The sequence below is a fragment of the Sciurus carolinensis genome, chromosome 10 (assembly GCF_902686445.1).
Source record: "Sciurus carolinensis chromosome 10, mSciCar1.2, whole genome shotgun sequence".
Taxonomy (NCBI): Eukaryota; Metazoa; Chordata; class Mammalia; order Rodentia; family Sciuridae; genus Sciurus; species Sciurus carolinensis.
Genome location: NC_062222.1, coordinates 79,807,629 through 79,826,017, shown reverse-complemented (window position 1 = coordinate 79,826,017; position 18,389 = coordinate 79,807,629). Strand labels below are relative to the sequence as shown.

At 32.5% G+C, this 18,389-nt stretch overlaps 1 protein-coding gene across 4 annotated transcripts in view; it reads left to right on the top strand.

Moving 5' to 3' along the window:
• Uso1 (USO1 vesicle transport factor) overlaps positions 1-17,494 on the top strand; it is a 71,148-nt gene extending 53,654 nt beyond the window's left edge. For 2 of the 4 annotated variants that reach the window (XM_047565777.1, XM_047565776.1), the window contains 12 exons: positions 494-514; positions 4,219-4,329; positions 4,636-4,754; positions 4,890-5,071; positions 5,638-5,759; positions 9,226-9,364; positions 10,716-10,879; positions 11,431-11,508; positions 13,502-13,600; positions 15,180-15,287; positions 16,352-16,567; positions 17,085-17,494. In XM_047565777.1, coding sequence (XP_047421733.1) covers positions 494-514; positions 4,219-4,329; positions 4,636-4,754; positions 4,890-5,071; positions 5,638-5,759; positions 9,226-9,364; positions 10,716-10,879; positions 11,431-11,508; positions 13,502-13,600; positions 15,180-15,287; positions 16,352-16,567; positions 17,085-17,174 — 1,449 coding nt within the window. In that variant the 3' untranslated portion in view covers positions 17,175-17,494. The remainder of the gene's footprint in view (positions 1-493; positions 515-4,218; positions 4,330-4,635; positions 4,755-4,889; positions 5,072-5,637; positions 5,760-9,225; positions 9,365-10,715; positions 10,880-11,430; positions 11,509-13,501; positions 13,601-15,179; positions 15,288-16,351; positions 16,568-17,084) is intronic. The other 2 variants (XM_047565778.1, XM_047565779.1) reach the window with 1 other exon arrangement.
• Positions 17,495-18,389: the final 895 nt, after the last annotated feature.

Here is an 18,389-nt window from a genome sequence, read left to right as displayed (position 1 = left end):
TTAGATATGAAAGCTTAAAAATTAACTCTTAGGGAAAAAAAAGTCAATGTTTACATTGGTATACTTTAACTGAATACTTACTACTTATCTCTTAGTAATTAAAAAAAAAAACTACTCCAAATTTTCCTATCTACTTAATTAATACTTGACACTCCCATGTTTGTTGAAACAACTTTCTTAAGGCCGAACAATAATTGTCTAACCATCATTATCACAGACATGTTTTGATATTGTAATTATAATAAATGTATAATGAGAAATTCTAAAGATTTCTCAAGTGTCTTCTGCACTCTTAAGTACTCACAGTGCTATAGAATCAACCTTTATCCTTTAAATGTGTATCATCTTTATATAAGAAAAGATTAGAACTGTCATGTTCCAAATTACTGACTTGAATTTACAGAGACCATAAAAGTATTTGAGGGCTTTTTCTAGATTTATATTTTTCTAATGTAGTAATATTTATGAATAATTTTTAATGTATAATTTGCAGGGTGATAAGATCGACAGACGGGTATGTATCATGATTAAGCTTAGGCATTGTCCTCTTACAGCAAGGCTTTATCTTTGTCTTGGGTTTTGCTGATTGGTTTTTTTTAACTGCTTGTTTGAAGTTGTATTCTACTCACACTTATGTGTCATCAAGTATATCTCTGTCACAAGTGGCTTTCCCATTTTCTCCATGGGATATTGTAGTGGTGTTACTAAGAACTATGGGAATGACAATCTGATGCTTTATCCTGGTGCTTCCTCTGGTGATGCTTGCACTTTCTGGAATTCCCTTGGTTTTGGTTTTTTGTGTTTTTCCCCCAAGCTTGCTTCTTTATTTCCCCTGAAACTGTTTCAAAGGAAGTAAAATTTATGGTTAAGCATTTTGTATTTAGTTAATCAGTATATGTGTGACTTTTCTGTTACTTCAATTATTTAAAATATACAATAGTAAAATATTTGTAAATTGAATGATTTTAAATATTATGGATTATTCTGGACATAATCCATATGCTACAACTACCATTGGGGATTAGTTTTTGATGTGTTAGGTGAGTGTGTTATTTGTGTTTGGTTTGATTTTCTTCTGAGTGGCAAAAATTGAATGAACCTTAATATCCATGTTTAGCATATTTCAGTTATTCAATGTGGATAGTAATAATGGATGTTAGGAAGTGAATCTTTGTATAAGCATGATTTAACATGTAGGTATAACTTTCTGTCTCCCAGTCTCTCACATATACACACATTTGGAACATTTATTCCACCTGCAGTTTTGTTTTTTTGTTTGTTTGGTGATGCTAGGGCTCAAATCCACGACCTCATGCATGCTAAGCAAGCATTCTACCACAGAGCTGTACTCCCAGGTTCAGAATTTTTGATATCAGGAAAATATCTTATGAGTAAACATGTCAGTCATTTAAAAGGTAATTTGGGGGGAATATTGACTTATACACAGTAATATACACAGACCTTATATGTTCAATCTGATGGGTTTTGATATTTGAGTGTATCTCTGTAATTAGCAACCATACAAGATATAAAACATTTTCCTAATCTAAGAAAGTTTCATCATTCCCCTTTCTTACTAATTCTCTGTCCCCAGAGGCTACCACTAGAAAATGAATCTGATCATAATATGCTAGAACCTTATTTAATTCTTGGTACACTGAAAGTACAAAATGTTAGCTTTTTATGTTTTTATAAATAGTACAAAAATATTATATTTGAAATGTACCTACTAGGAGGAATTTTTACTTAGAAAATGTAATGGGAAAACATAAGATTAGATGATTCAGCTTCAAATATTTTATTTGTAGTTTTCTTTCACTCTGTAAAGTGTGTGGTTTCTAATGACCAAACTCATTATAGTTTCACCCTCCATTTGTTTTTCCAAATCTCCTCAATAGTTCACACACTGGCAGCTCTGAGAAAAGGATTATAGTTTTTTTTATATCTCATATTCTCTGCCCGTTTATATTAATTAGATTAACTTTTGTCTTTAATATGATTTACATGTGTATTCCCCTGGTATATCATTTGTCTTTTGACCTTAATATTTTGTTGCGATTTTTTTTTCTCAGACTTTTCTTTCATGGCTTCTGCATTTTTAAGTCATATTTAGAAAACCCTTCCCACTTAAAATTTTAAGAAATTTACCCATATTTTCATTGCATAATTTTTGGGTTTTCTCTTTTTATTTTACTTTTTGTTCCATTTTTCTCAGCAAACTATGTAAGATATGGATCCACTGATTTTTTTTTTTACCCCCTAGATAGCCATCTACTTGATCCAGCTTTTTTAAATCACTTTGGAGATAGGATCTCACTATGTTGGCCTCAAACTCAAAAACTTAAGCAATCTTCCCACCTCAGCCTCCCAAATAGCTGGGACTACAGGTGAATACCACTACACCTGGATACCTCAACATTTTTAAAGCCCATTTGTAACCCATTTAGGGTTATATGACACCTTTTTAATATAGTAAATTCTCATTTGTGTTTGAGTCCCTTTCTGGACTTTCCATTCTATCTCTCAGTTACTGTCTGTTCATGATCTAATATCCCTGCATTACTATTTTCCATTTTTTCACAGTGTCCCTGATTATTTCCACTTGTTTATTTTTCTGCATAATCTTGGGAATCAGACTGTTTAGTTCCAGGAAAGGAAGAATCTTCTGGAGCTGGGGGTGTAGCTCTTTGGCACTGTGCACTTAACATACACAAGGCCCCCACTTTGGGGGTAGGTATTTTTGTTTGAACCATTCCTTTATATACAAAATTCTTCTACATACATTGTAGATATACTTGATACCTGCATATGGTTATCCTAAGTAGTAAACTATTTATATGTAACCAGGGAGATCAGCAAAACATTTGAATTTATAACTTAAGTAGTTGTAAGTTTTCTACAGTACATAGTTAAGAATGACTCATTTTTAACTTTCTAGTTACATGAGTAACATGAAGATGTTTTGTGAGAACAGTAATGACATAAAGGCAGGGAAAAGGTAAAAATAACACATAGTATAAAACCGAACTTATCTTAATGCTTCCTTGATAAATCATTTGAAGAAATCCAATTTGAATTTATTCAACTCAATAGTAAATATACCTGAAAATCGATAATAGAAAGACCAAGATACTGACATCAGTATTCATAAAATTGGAACAGTCTAGGTTGTAGAAATTTTCAAAACCCAGTGGTTTATTCCTTGTCTAAATCTTTAAACAACTATATTTCAGATATTTTCTGGTAATTGCTCCCAAAGGAATACATTACTATATTGATTTTCATTATTTCATTTCAAACAAGATTGTTTTTCTTTAAAAAAAAAAAAGTACAGGTTATAGTAGTATAATTATGGGCAGTGGTAATGCTATGAACCAAGAATATTTCACATAGGAGATGTAAATATGTTATAAAAATTTAGAAAATTATAATTTGCTGGGTCATGCTAATTTTCAATATTGTTTAACTATATTTAGAAGCAGTGCAGTTAGTGTTTCAGGGCACTAAGCTAATTTAAATAAACCTTTCCCTCTTGATTATGTTTGTGATTCTCATTATTTTGGTATGCTGTCACTGAGGTTTTTTGTTTGTTTGTTTGTTTTTAGCATTCTTTAGTTGTAGATGGACATGATTACCTTTATTTTACTTATTTTTATGTAGTGCTGAGGACTGAACCCAGTGCCTCACATGTGCCAGGCAAGTGCTCTACCACTGAGCCACAACACCAGCCCTGTGATGGAGTTTTGTAGCTTTTTTTTTTTTTTTTCTTTTTGAGAATATATTCTGTCATGGAATTTGACTAAATGGTTCAGTAGATTATTTTTGGTTTTTTTTCTTAATTTTTTTTTGGAAAAGAATATTTCTTTTTATCAGGAACTTGTTTTTTAAATTCTAATTGAAATACCATAAATTTGTATAGCTTGTCTTAGGGATTAATAGATCTTTTTAAAGCCTCCATTATCATAATTTTTTTTCTTAGCACACATCCCTTTTCTCCTAAGAGTATTTTAAATAACCCGGTATATGCTTGTGAACATCAACTGATTCTGATTTCTGCATTCTAATGGACATAAGAATGCATTCTTTTATTCAATTTTTAAAATCTTGCTTCCCATCACACCTTTTATATGATGTTAAAATTCTTTTTATGCAAATAGACTCTGTTTGATTAAAAAAAATTAAAATGGAATGATATTTCAACCAATTTATCTATTGCAGGGAAGCAAAATACAGACAAGAGTTGGATTATTAATGTTGCTTTGTACGTGGCTAAGCAACTGTCCCATTGCAGTAACACATTTTCTTCACAATTCAGCCAATGTTCCATTTGTATCCTTTATGTTTTAGTAACATGCATGTAAGTACTTATCTTACATATTTTTAATTTCTTCTTCTCAATTAGAAATAGCTCTATTTCAAATTGAATTCTCAACCATTTTTATGTTGCAACTTTTTAAATTATTACAGTTAAAATGATGTGTCTTTGTGGATACCATGGGTTTGTTTTATGCTGGCTTGGAGTATATATAGAATTTCTTGTAAGAAATCTTACATGAACTATATGTTAAATTCAAATTGCAAGTAAAGTATTCTAAAGATATTATGAGTCATTAGCCTCCTTAACAAAGATTTCAGCTTACAGGACAAATTGCAGAAAATCTTGGAGAAGAAGAGCAGTTGGTTCAAGGCTTATGTGCCCTTCTATTGGGTATTTCAATTTACTTCAATGACAACTCACTTGAGAGCTACATGAAGTAAGTAAGGGCAGATTGACTTTCTAATGGCATCTGGAAATGATGATAACATTTTTCTGCTAAAGTATATCTACACCAAGCTTTTGTTTTATTATCAAGATTTTTCTTTAAACATCTCAATGTTTATCTCTGTAGAGAGAAACTAAAACAACTAATAGAGAAGAGGATTGGTAAAGAGAATTTCATAGAGAAACTAGGATTTATTAGCAAACATGAGTTATATTCCAGAGCATCACAGAAACCCCAACCAAACTTCCCCAGTCCAGAATACATGATATTTGATCATGAGTTTACAAAGCTGGTGAAAGAACTTGAAGGTAAGATGAGAAGATTTGTACTTGTATTTATTAAAAAGTAATTACATTATGTATGCATATTCTGGATACATGCAGATTTTATAAGTCTAAAAGTAGGATTTTTTTTCTTAGTGCTTGATCAGAAGTCTTATTTAAGACTTCTGGATTCTCTTAAGATTGCAGAGTTTATTATTGCTTTTCTATCATGGAGCTAGGCCATCCATTTCTACTGATTGATTGTCTTAATAAAATAGTACTTAAAATGTTTAAAATAGCTGGGCACAGTGGCACATTCCTGCAGTCCCAGTGACTTGAGAGGCTGAGGCAGGAGGATCACAATTCGGAGGCTAGGTTCAACAATTTAGCAAGGCTCTAAGCAATTTAGTGAGAAGGGCTTGGAATGTAGCTCAGTGGTAAAGTGCTCCAGGTTCAATCTCCAGTAAAGAAATAAAATTAAAAGTTCAAAATGGCTGGGCATGTAGCTCAGTGGCAACATGTATTTACCAAGTATAAGACCATGGGTTTCATCCCTAGCACCATAAAAACAAAAAGTTTAAAACAGATTTTAAGTAAGCTTTCTTTTATAGGTGTTATTACTAAGGCTATTTATAAGTCCAGTGAAGAAGATAAGAAAGAAGAGGAGGTAAAGAAAACATTAGAACAGCATGACAGTATTGTGACTCACTACAAAAATATGATTCGAGAGCAAGTAAGTACTAAGAAATTGTACTTTCTTATTACTATTAGGTACTTTCTGCTTTAGGGAAGAATTTTTCCAGGCATTTCCAATGAAAGAATCTAGAAAATAAAATTCATTATTTTCAAAAGCATTTGAGTATTCAATAAATTCAGCACCTAATATGTGCGAAACACAGGCAGGATACTGTGGATAAAAACATGATTCAGCATATTGCCACACCAGTCCCAGGAGGAGACAAACCTATAAGTAAATTATTGTAGTATATATATTGTAGCATATGAAGTCCAGTAATAGAGATGATCAAAGATATGGCAGCACTGAGAGGTGTCTAACTTAGCTAGGTAGGAGGAGAGCAGGAGACTGTGGAATCAGAAGCTGAGTCCTAGAGGGATGATGATTAGGAGTAAACCATGGGAAAAGAGACAAGGAAGAGAAGCAGGGATGACAGAGTAAGTTTGACTGCAGTGCTAACTGTGTAAAGAAGAAATTTCAGGAGTAAGGATAGAGGGAGGGAGCCCAAGAACCAAGTTATTGTGGTAGAGTAGGAAATAAAGGGTACTGTGTTCTATGAGTTCACTCAGTACTTTTTAAAAAAATATTTAAGTTGTAGATGAACACAATGCCTTTATTTTATTCATTTTATTTTTATGTGATGCTGAGGATAGAACCCAGTGCCTCACATGTACTAGGCAAGCGTTCTACCACTGAGCTACAGCCCCAGCCTCCTACTCAGTACATTTTAAACACTGTTAATTTGGCCAAGCGCTGTGGTGCATGCCTATAATCCCAGGAGCTTGGGAGGCTGAGGCAGAAAGATCACAAGTTCAAAGCCAGCCTCTGCAACTTAGCAAGGACCTAATAAGCAACTTAACAAGACCCTGTCTCAAAATAAAAAGTAAAAATGAGCTGGGGTTGTGGCTCAGTGTTTAAGTGTCCCTGGATCCTATCCTTGGTACAAAAAAAAAAAAAAAAAAAAAAACCACCACTACTTAATTTTCACAACACCCTACAAAGTAGTTTTTATCTTTAGGATAAATGAGACTTAGAGAATTTCACTGTGCCCAGGGTCTTATTAACTGGTTGAACAGAATTTAAATACATGTTAGCTAAACTTTAAAGCAATACTTTATGGTATGAAGGGAATAGATTTGAGAAATGTGAAAACTAAAGAACATAAAACTTGGTAGGACATGGTAAGGTTTGGATGCAGGTGTAAAGATGCCAGTAGAGTCAGTTGTGATCCTTAAATTTTTATCTTGGACAAATGAATAGATGATACAGAGTTAGATAGTAGAAGAGAAGTAACTGATGTATTTGAGGTAATAATGAATTAAGTTGAAACTACATTTTCAGAATCATTAGATGGTATTTTCAAGATACTAATAAACTTCCTCTTAGGTTATATTGAGACTTTAACCCTTCTATTACGTTCTTTTACAATGTGTTTCTTGGTTTTTACTCTCATTTAATTTATTATTATGGTATATATACCTTGACTAGAATTCTATAAAGTGCGTTAGTATTATGTAAAAAATGAGATTATTAAAGTTGTTGAAATTCCAGTATCATAAAAAATGCACTGATGGCAATCCATGTGAGTCAGGTTCATCTCCTTCCCTACATGTTACTTTCTCCCCCCCCATCTATATTATTGAGATTGAAATTTGAAGAAAGAATGGAAATATTGTTGTATATTTAGCATTCAGTCAACTTTTCAATTTATAAGCACATCAGTAAACTGGAATCATCTTGATCAAAATTTGAAATATCAACTACCCATGGTTACTAGGATTTTTCATCTATGTTTTGGTAGAAATGTGGAATCATTTCTAGTTGATAAATATTTTTGAAGTGATAGAAAATAAGTAGTTGGAATGTGCTCTGTAGTCTACACTTGGGACTAAAAAGTACAGTTGATTTGGAAAAAGTGATTTGACACAATTACTATTATGACTCATCTTTTAAAATATAAAGTTTAGATATTCTCCCCATTTAAAATGCAGTTTAAAGCTATATGAAACATTTATATTCTTTAAATGACATTTGAGAATCTATCCTAAGGAAATTCTCAAATTCAAGAAAAATATATGAACTAAGGTATTTATTTTGATGATATTTATTTTGAAAACTGGAATGCAACATCAGTATAAAAACATTTAACATAATTATATTGCATCTACTTTATCAGATATTAAGTGAGCATTAAAAAATCATGATTGGGCTGGGCAAGGTGGCACATGCCTGTAATCTCAGTGGCTCAGCAGGCCAAGACAGGAGGATCATGAATTCAAAGCCAGCCTCAGCAACTTAGTGAGGCCCTAGCAACTCAGTAAGACCCTGTCTCTAAAAAAATACAAAAAAGCCTGGGGATGTGGTTCAGTGGTTAAATGCCCTTGGGTTCAATTCCTGGTACAAAAAAAAAATCATGATTGGGGCTATAATCCCAGAGGCTTGGGAGGCTGGGGCAAGAGGTTCATGAGTTTAAAGCCAGCTTCAGCACCTTACGAAGCCCTGAGCAACTTCACAAGACCCTGTCTCTAAATAAAATATTAAAAGGGCTGAGGATGTATCTCAGTGGTTAAGTGCCCCATGTCCCCTCCCCCGAAAAAAATCATTGGGAAGGATATGTATTGATGTGATCAAACAGTACATTTAAATATTAAATGTTATAGTTAGGCATGGTGGCACACACCTGTAATCCCACCAATTCAGGAGACTGAAGCAGGAGGATCACAAGTTCAAAGCTAGCCATAGCAGCTTAACAAGACCCCGACTCAGAATTTTAAGAAAAGGGGCTAAGGTTGTAACTCAGTGGTCAAGTACCCCTGGGTTTAATCCCCAGTCTCAAAAAAAAAAAATTAAATGTTAACAAAATTACGTATGGACAGATTCTGACAAGTTTAAAAAACATGGATTAGAAGAAAATAAAACCTCCAGTGGTAAGAGATGGAAGTTTTTTAAAATGTTCTGTTCTGTTCTGTTCTATGATTATTTTAGTATTAAAAATAATATTGATGTTTATGTATATCTGCCTAGGGCTGGGGAAATAGCTCAGTCGGTAGAGTGCTTGCCTTGCAAACACAAGGCCCTGGGTTCGATCCCCAGCACCGCAAAAAAAAAAAAAAAGAATATGTATATCTGCCTATACTAGGTTTCTTAAATACTTGGGTACAAATTTCTTAAATGTTTGATAGACCTTAAACTGGAGTTTAATTTACATGATTTTCCCCCATAATTGCAGTGCGATTGTAAGCTGAGCTGTAGTATTTATTCATCAGACCCTGCTTAAAAATCTATAGTTCTGCTGCATGTTAGTTGGCTTTGGTGTCTATTAATATATTAATGCTTAATTACTGAATGATTTTGAAAGTGTTTGGAGTACTTTACCATACTGACCCCAAACAGCCTTTACATTTTTTAAATTCTTTGTCTACTTAAGGCTACATAATTCTTCTGGAATTGTTTTGTTTCACAGGATCTACAACTTGAGGAATTAAAGCAGCAAGTTTCTACATTAAAATGTCAAAATGAACAGCTCCAAACAGCAGTCACACAGCAGGTATCTCAGATTCAGCAGCACAAGGATCAGTATAATCTTCTTAAAGTACAGCTAGGTAAGTATAGCTACACATTAGCATTGTAGTGTCCAGGTTATTCTCTCCTCAAGAGCTTGACAAGTCAAACAGATTTTGTTTATAGATTAGTCTTCTTTAACCTTAATCATTGCGATAAAAATGTAAATCACAATTCACAATAGCCAGATTGTGGAACCAACCTGGATGCCCTTCAATTGATGAATGGATAAAGAAACTGTGGTATATTTATACAATGGAATATTACTCAGCCATAAAGAATAATAAAATTATGGCATTTGCAGGCAAATGGATGAAATTGGAGAATATCATGCTAAGTGAGATAAGCCAATCTCAAAAAACCAAAAGAAGAATGATCTCGCTGATAAGTGGATGATGACACATAATGGGGGGGAATAGAGGAAGAAGGGACTGTATAGAGGGAAAAGAGGGGTGGGAGGGGTCGGGGGAGGGAAAAATAACAGAATGAATCAAACAACATTACCCTATGTGTAAATGTATGATTACACAAATGGCATGCCTTTACTCCATGTGCAAATAGAGAAACAAGATGTATCCCATTTGTTTACAATAAAAATAAATTTTAAAAAAATGTAAATCAGGCTTTTAGAGCAAAATGTTTTGGTAATTGTAGTTAAGACTAGATCTTTAAAATTTGAAGTCTAGGCCCCTTGATATTTGTTTGATTATCTGTCCCATTGACTCTCAACCATGGTTGCACATTAGAATCTTGAGATACGTTTAAAAACATACAAATCCCAAGACCCCACTGAGTTTCTGATTTAATTAATCTAGGTTTAGATCTGGACATTTTTATGTATGTGCATGTATATAATTCTAGTTCAGTCCCTGGCAAATAGTAAGTCATCTGTTTCTAAATAATATTATCCTATAGTACTTGTGATTGGAATGCCAGTTACTTAAAAGTACTAAGTTGGTTTTATTTATATGAGGTGACTAAATATATCAGAAAAAAACATTCTCTTCCTGTATTTATGACAATCTGTCAGGTATTTTAGCCCATATATAAAGTTATTCTGTGAAGAATTCTTAAAGGGACTTTACTTTCTTTTACATTCATTGACAGAATTGAAACTGAAACTATTCTAATTCTTATTCATAGATCACCAAATCATATAGTTTAGGCAAAACTATGCTGTTTTTCTTCCTAGAAACCCTGAAAATCATTACTTCTCTATTTTTATCAATAGTCTGTTCTGCAAGGATGCAATGCAATTGCAAAATTACTGCCAAATTGAGATAAAGAAGTTATATTTGAATCTCATATTAATCTTATTTTTCAGCCTTCTGGTTCAGAAACTGAAAACTTTGATTTCATGCTAGCTTTTCAAATTTTATGCCTGTTCCATAGGAAAAGACAATCAGCATCAAGGTCCTTACAGTGATGGGGCACAGATGAATGGCATTCAGCCAGAAGAAATTAGTAGGTTACAAGAAGAGATAGAAGAATTGAAAAGTCATCGGGAACTTTTACAAACCCAGCTTGCTGAAAAAGACTCTTTGATTGAAAATTTGGTAAGTAAAAAAACTTTTTCAATAAGCAGTCAAAAGTAATTCTCATTATCTCTATTATCCATTTTGTTTTGCTTTTGCAATACTGGGAATCACACCCAGGGCCTATACATGCTAGGTGGGTGCTCTGCCACTGAGGTACATCCTAAGCATTGTTTGTTTTGCTGGAACCTTTATGCCAGAGTATCATAGATTAAGATTTTAGAATATGAGCTTTGGAGTTAGACTGTCTTAAGCTTCATTGCTTCCTAAATAATTGAATTTAAGCAGCAAAGTAAACCTCTTTAAACTTGTTTTCTGATCTATGAATTGGTGATAATGTCTGTTTCATTGTTATGAGATTTACATGAGATAACTTTTAGTACATAAATTAGATATGAAAAAGTCACAGTATGTGTTATGTTGAAATTTATCTTGCAAAAAAAATCAAAATGTTGGTGTGAAAGTTTTGGGTAAGCATTTCTGAGGTAGAGCTTATATATGTACAGTTCTTTTTTTTTTTTTCCTTCTTATTAAACTTTTTATTTCATAGTTCATTTCTGTTTTACTTGTAGAAATCTTCCCAAACTACTTCTGACATGAACGAACAGTCTTCAGCTAGAGATTCTGAACAAATTGCAGAATTAAAGCAGGTAATTTTCTAGCTTGAGCCAAGTTCAGTTTGGTCTTGTTATAATTATAATAGAATAATAGCACTGCAGTTTTATTAATTTAGAACTATTTTGTCATGATTAAGCAAAACTTTATAGTTAAAACAGTCATTTGAAAATCTAGAAGCTGATTTTATTTAGTTTTGTTGTGGTGGTGGTACTGGTGGTTGAATCCAGAACCTTGCACGTAACTAGGCAAGTTCTCTACCACTTTCCTCAGACCCCCCAGAAGCTGCTTTTAATTATACAGTAATAGTATTTTGCTTTTTAGTTTGTTTTTCATTGTTCTTTTTAACAGTTCCCTGCATCTTGCTGAGATTATTGGTGAAAAACAGTTAAGGCACTTTTAAAATATATTTATAAGCTGCAAATATGAATATATGTAATCTTAGGCCTCATTTTCATACTGTTGAATAAGATAATTGCTTTACTGAAATGTATTCAGTGTTTAAACCATTCTGTCCAGAAAATTGGAATTGGAAAAGAGTAAACTTGTATATATCTTAGATGACTGCAGCTGAAAAACAAAATAACTTTTCTCAGGGTGATAACTAAATAATGTAGTAATTGTAAGAAAAACTTAGAAAAGTATCAGGTTGCTCATTAATATGTCATCCCTAAACAAATTTTTGTTTTGAAATTTCCTTTCTTTTCTCTCTCTCCTTCATTCCATCCTTTCCTTCTTTCTTATTAAAAGGAATACAGTTTTCTTAAAAAATAAAAAAATAAAATAAAAATTCAAGCAATACTAATGTTACAATCCAGAACTAACTTCCTTCTCTGTCAGTCAGCTGACCCTAAGGCACTGGTCTGAGAGAGGAGTGACTATACATAGAGAGATTGTGCATTATTTTTATTATGTCTGTGTACTTCAGAGTAGGTTCTAAAATCAGGCCTTTTTTCAATTTTTCAAATCATGTTGTTAAGGATTTTCAGATCTCCAATATATCTGTAATGTTTTGCTTAAAGATTAATATGCTATTTGGGTTTTAGGAAGTCTACCTATTCTAGAACTGTCTCAAAATGTTAACAAATTCAGTAATTAATATATAACCTTACTTTGTAAATCTTAAGTAAAAATATTTATCATTTAAGTATGTTTCCCAGTGAAACCTTGATGCGATATCTTCACGGAAGAAAATTTTCTTTTAGTTTTGTACTTTTTCCAATTTTCTTTTATAAGCTTTAGATTGTTAAAAATATACATTTTTACAATGATCATTTTGTTTAGTAACAGGCTTTTGTTTATTGTAATATACGTCATTAAATACTGTGTAAAAAGAACCAAAATAGTCTTATCTTGCATAACTTCCATGTAACTCATTTTGAGGACTGAAAAACCAGGACAATTAAAGAAAAGCCGTATACATTTACACCTGACAGAAATTTTAAAGAAAAGAATGTTTTCATATGCCTATATTCTATTACTTTCTCAATGATGACAGATAGACATTGTAAAATGTCCCAGGTGGGGGACATTTCCTTATAACCCCTGGTTAAAAAACCCATTTTATTTGCTTTTCTTTTATTGTATTTTTGTGGGGTAGAGGAGGAAAGGGTAAGAACATTGAAAAGTTCATTAATATAAACTTTCAGTTACCCCATTTTCACTGTAGTATTATTTCATCTATGTTTAGCAGCCCCTTGTATAGAGATGTCATGTTTTACCCTTTAAACAGTAAACCTACAGTTTTAGAGGGTAGGGTCAAGAAAGGAAATCATTCTTTTTAAGATTTCTTTTCTGTAAACATATATTTTCTTGATGAAATTAATACTATTTAGGGGCTGGGGTTGTGACTCAGTGGTAGAGCACTTACCTAGCATGTGTGAGGCACTGGGTTTGATCCTTAGCACCACTTAAAAATAAATAATAAAATAAAGGTATAAAAATACAATAATATTATTTTTAAAAGATTTTTTTTAAAGAGAAATTAATACTATTTAATGGTACAATTCAACTTTTTTTGTCTCTTAGGAACTGGCAACTTTAAAGTCTCAATTAAACTCACAATCTGTAGAGATCACCAGACTGCAGACAGAAAAGCATGAGCTGTTACAGAAAACAGAAGCATTTGTACGTGAATTCTTTTTTTTTTTGGCATCTGAAAGGTAGTAAACACAGGGTGATATATTATTTCTCAGCCTCAGTGAAAAAGAAGCAGATTCATCAGATTTCACCTTCTCTTTAGATCCCTCACTACCCAGAGTTCTAGTAGCGTGGGCTTCCTGACCAGAGAGGCAGTCATTTTGTAGTCAGACTCTCCAAGTTGTTATTGAATGTTTTATTTTGCTGGTATTACATGCTATCTCTACCCGCTCCAGTCAGAGTGGCAGCTTTTCTACAGGTTTAAAATGATCAGAAACCTTGTTGGCCTCCCCTGCAGTTCATAGGAGTCCAAGCCATTAGACAGGAGGGTCCTCCACAGATCCTTTTTGGATAACTTCATCTCTCTTTCTGGTATCTGCTGAGCTGATTGATTGGATCCATTAATCACACATATAATCTCTTTACAAATCATTCTCCAAACTTTTGATGTTTTCTCCAAAACATGCCTTCTCATTTTTTGCAATATGGACAGACAGAATTTTCCAAATCTTCAAGTTCCATTTCTTTTTTGCTTAATCATTCATTCGTCAGTTTGTCTCATCTTATATTTTACTACTGGCAGCTAGGTGAAATGAGGCCTTATCTTAGCTAAATATCCAAGTTTATAACTTTAAAGTTCAGTATTTTCATAAAAAAATATATATATATTAAAAAAAAAAAAGTTAAGTATTTTCCACAAAACACTAGAGCACAATTCAGCACAAGTTCTTTTCTACCTCATAACAAGAACTGCCTTTTATCTGATTCCCAGTGATGTTTCTCATTTCCCTCTGAGACCTCACCAGAAGCTCCTTTAATGTTCCTATCTGCATCAACATTCTGTTCATGATAGTATATGTGTATCTCTTAAGACCATAAAAGCGTTCTCTGTAGTTTTTGTTTCTCAGCCCTCACCAGAATCACCTTTTATATCCATATTTATACCAACAGTCACTTTGAGATATTTAGGCTTTGACTAATGTGCACCACAAAACTCTGAGCTTCTTACTCATTATCCAGTTCCAAAGCCATTTCCACATTTTTAGATATTTGTTGCATTAGCACTCTACTTCCTGGTATTTTGTAGGAAAAGAATTAAAAACTTTGATTTAATAGCATCTATTATAGCACTTAAGAGAGTACTTTGCATTTTGCCAGTTAATGTTCTTTGATTCAATTCATCATCTGCCTGTCTTTTCTGAAATAATAATGTAGACTCATGTTACAGGAAGTTTATGAGGGAAAAGCTTTGAAAAATAATTTGTTTATTAGATCTTGTGTTATAGTTTCACTGGAGCTGCGTCATTGATTACTTTTCCAGGCTGACCTTGAGGAAGCTTATTAGCCTAGCCTTCCTCAAATTTTGATAAGATTTAATGCTGCTCCAGATGGGGACAGCTTATCTGTCAGCAAAGAGTACTTTATTGCACATAAATACAAGAAGAGGTTTATTTTCTGTAGTTGGAAATAAAATTTAAAAACAAGATTAAATTACCACTTTAAGAGTTCATACTGTTTATAACTTCCAAGAAGCTTTTTTTTTTTTTTTTCTAATTACTACTTTCAGGCAAAATCCGTTCCTGTTCAAGGAGAGAATGAGTCTGTAATAGCTGCTAATACTACTGATGTAGAGGGAAGACTATCAGCATTACTACAAGAAACTAAAGAATTGAAGGTCGGTTATTGGTAAAACTCTTATTTATTATGTATAGTATGATATGAACACCAGAAAATTTGATTTTATCTCATTTAATCTCATCTAATCTTAAGATCCTTAGGTTTATGAAGAAAGCAGATGGGCTATAATTTTATCATAACATTACCATTCATATTTTGATGACTAAAGATGTCACAAAGAAGTTTTTAAATTCTGTTTCAAATGATGGTATTGAATACTTGAAATAAGAGTTTACATGCATGTACTACAAAAGTAAAATTCATTGAAAATATTTGTTTTCTTGTCAATATCAATATATCTAGTCACAATAACAAAACAAGGAATAGCTAATACACAGCCAGATGTAGGCTTCCCTTAAGGCTGAGGAACACAGGAGCATTAAATTCTGATAGTCTGTTACATTACAGACTTCAGAATAAATAATATGAAGAAAAGAATAAGGTGACTGATAAAAAATAAAAGGCTGGAAGGGAGAAATGCAAAAAAGAAAGATAATATATAATTAGAATTTTAGGGTTGTGATCATATTATTTTTAAACCATGGATTTTGGGGATATAGCTCAGTTGGTAGAGTGCTTGCCTTGAATGCACAAGGCCCTGGGTTCAATCCCCAGCACTGTAAAAATAAAATAAACCATGGATTTTATTTGAAATTATTATTCTTTCTCATTTAATTCTGTGATGTGGGCTTTTTTTTTTTTTCCTTGAGTTTTGAGTTCTTATCTGATGGTAACCAGACTTCTGCTGTAAAATGTTTTGTGTCTTTTTTATTCCTCTGATTATCTGACGTGGTATTGCTTTCTTATCTCTTAGGATTTTTTGAAAACTACATTTTGGATTTTAAACTCTTACTTTTCACGGTAACCATTTTCAATGGCTAGTCCAATAAATTCTCATGTTACTAGATATATATGTTTTAAGCCTCCGTGTATCTTCAACTTCCACCCTTAAATGCCTCAGATTGGACAAGTGCAGTGGTTTTTCATAGAAAGAAACTATTTGTTAAAAATTTTAGCAAAGCAAATACTAACTTCAGATTTTTGACTTTCACCTTTTCCTAGAATGAAGTTAAAGCTCTCTCTGAGGAAAGAACTGTCATTAAAGAGCAACTGGATTCATCAAACAGCACTATTGCCATTTTACAAAATGAGAAAAAGAAACTACAGGTGGAAGTTACAGATTCTAAAAAAGAACAAGATGATCTCTTGGTGCTGTTGGCCGATCAAGATCAGAAAATATTGTCATTGAAGAAAAAACTCAAGGAGCTTGGTCATCCAGTAAGATAGAAATGTTCCAAAAATGATTTGTATTACATTTCTTGGTGAACACTTAGAAAATTTTAATATAGCATAGAAAAATTATTGTAGGTATTATTTTGTGGATTTATGAGTATGGTATTATCTACATTTCTTTCACTGTTCAGTGAATTGGTTTAAGACACAGATTAAATTCATTTTCGAGCACTTACAGACTATTCTCTTTTGGACCATGAACCTAAAAAGTGAATTGATGTGATGACTCCTGTGATAAGACTCTGAGCACCCAAGTGGACCATTATTTTTATCATATTTGGTTCACATTTGTATGTAGAGATGTATAATCACTCATCAGTAAAGTTAATTGATATATTTCATTTGTATTAAAATGACAGGGAACCTTGAGCATTAAATCAAGGAAATCAAATGTCTTATAGTCTATAATTGCTAAAACAGAATATATGTGTATATTTATCATGTTTATTATATGTAAGTGTGAATAGATTTCCATAGTATTAAATTTATATTTTCCCTTTAGATTGAAGAAGAGGATGAACTTGAATCCGGAGATCAAGAAGATGAGGATGATGAAAATGAAGATGGCAGCAAAGACCAGGATCATATTTAACTCTAAAATCTCTAGGAATAATAGACATTATATTGTAATTTTGAAGATGAAATCTTAAAAGAGTGTTTTGGTTTACCTCCACAGAAAATAAAGATTTAGAAACCAAGTGGAAAACATTCACTAATAAGACTATTGATGTATTTTTTAATTTTGCCAACCATGTTGAAAACCCTAAAACTCTCTGCAGAACACCCACTTTATTTAAATTCATCTGATCTATCCCAAAGTATAATTTACAAAGACACACAAACACACACACATCCAAAAAAAAAAACACCATTTGAAGACATGGTGGCAGTGCTTTTGGCCTTATTAGTTCATTGGTTGTTTACTTTTCAGAATTCGTGGCTTTTAAATACTAACACATTTGATTTATATGTATTGGATTGGAATCACTGTTTCTAAATTCAGCATTTAAAGTCAAGATAGTCTGGGCTGAGGGAATAAAGCATGTGTTGTCAGCCCTTGGTGGCATGTGACTTCCAAGATGAGCCAGAGAGGGCAGTTTAGAATGAGTGCCTTGACACCTGGTGTGGCTGTATTTTGTATGCTAAAGAAAGGAGGATACTGACACAGCGATGTGAAGGGAGGTTCTGATAAACTTTTGCAACAGTGTATTAATACAGTTGGTTTTCTTTTTATTTTAAGCTAAACATGGAAAATAAATTAAAAGTTAATAGCTTATACAATTCAGATTTAGTATTGTTTGATTATCATAAAATGTATGTTCCTAGTTTTAAAAAGACCCAAACTATGATTTATATAATTTATTGGCATTTTTGCTGAATAGGTTTAAGTCAGATAATAGATTTTTAAAAAGCAGATGAAGCAATGTGTCAAAATTTAATGTTTTCGTAATAAAATAGATATTATGTTCACTTAATCCGTGGTTATGTTTCCTTATTTTTAAACTTTGAGAAACTGTTTTATTCTTTTGTTGTTGTTCTTTTTAGATACACATGACAATAGAGTGTATTTTGACATATTATACATACATGGAGTATAACTTATCCTAATTAGGATCCATTCTTGTGGTTGTACATGATGTGGAATTTCTTTTTTTTTTTTTTTTTTATTGTAAACAAATGGGATACATGTTGTTTCTCTGTTTACATGGAGTAAAGGCATACCATAAGATGTGGAATTTCACTGGTCATGTATTCGTGTATGAACATAGGAGAGTTATGTCTGATTCATTCTACTGTCTTTCCTATT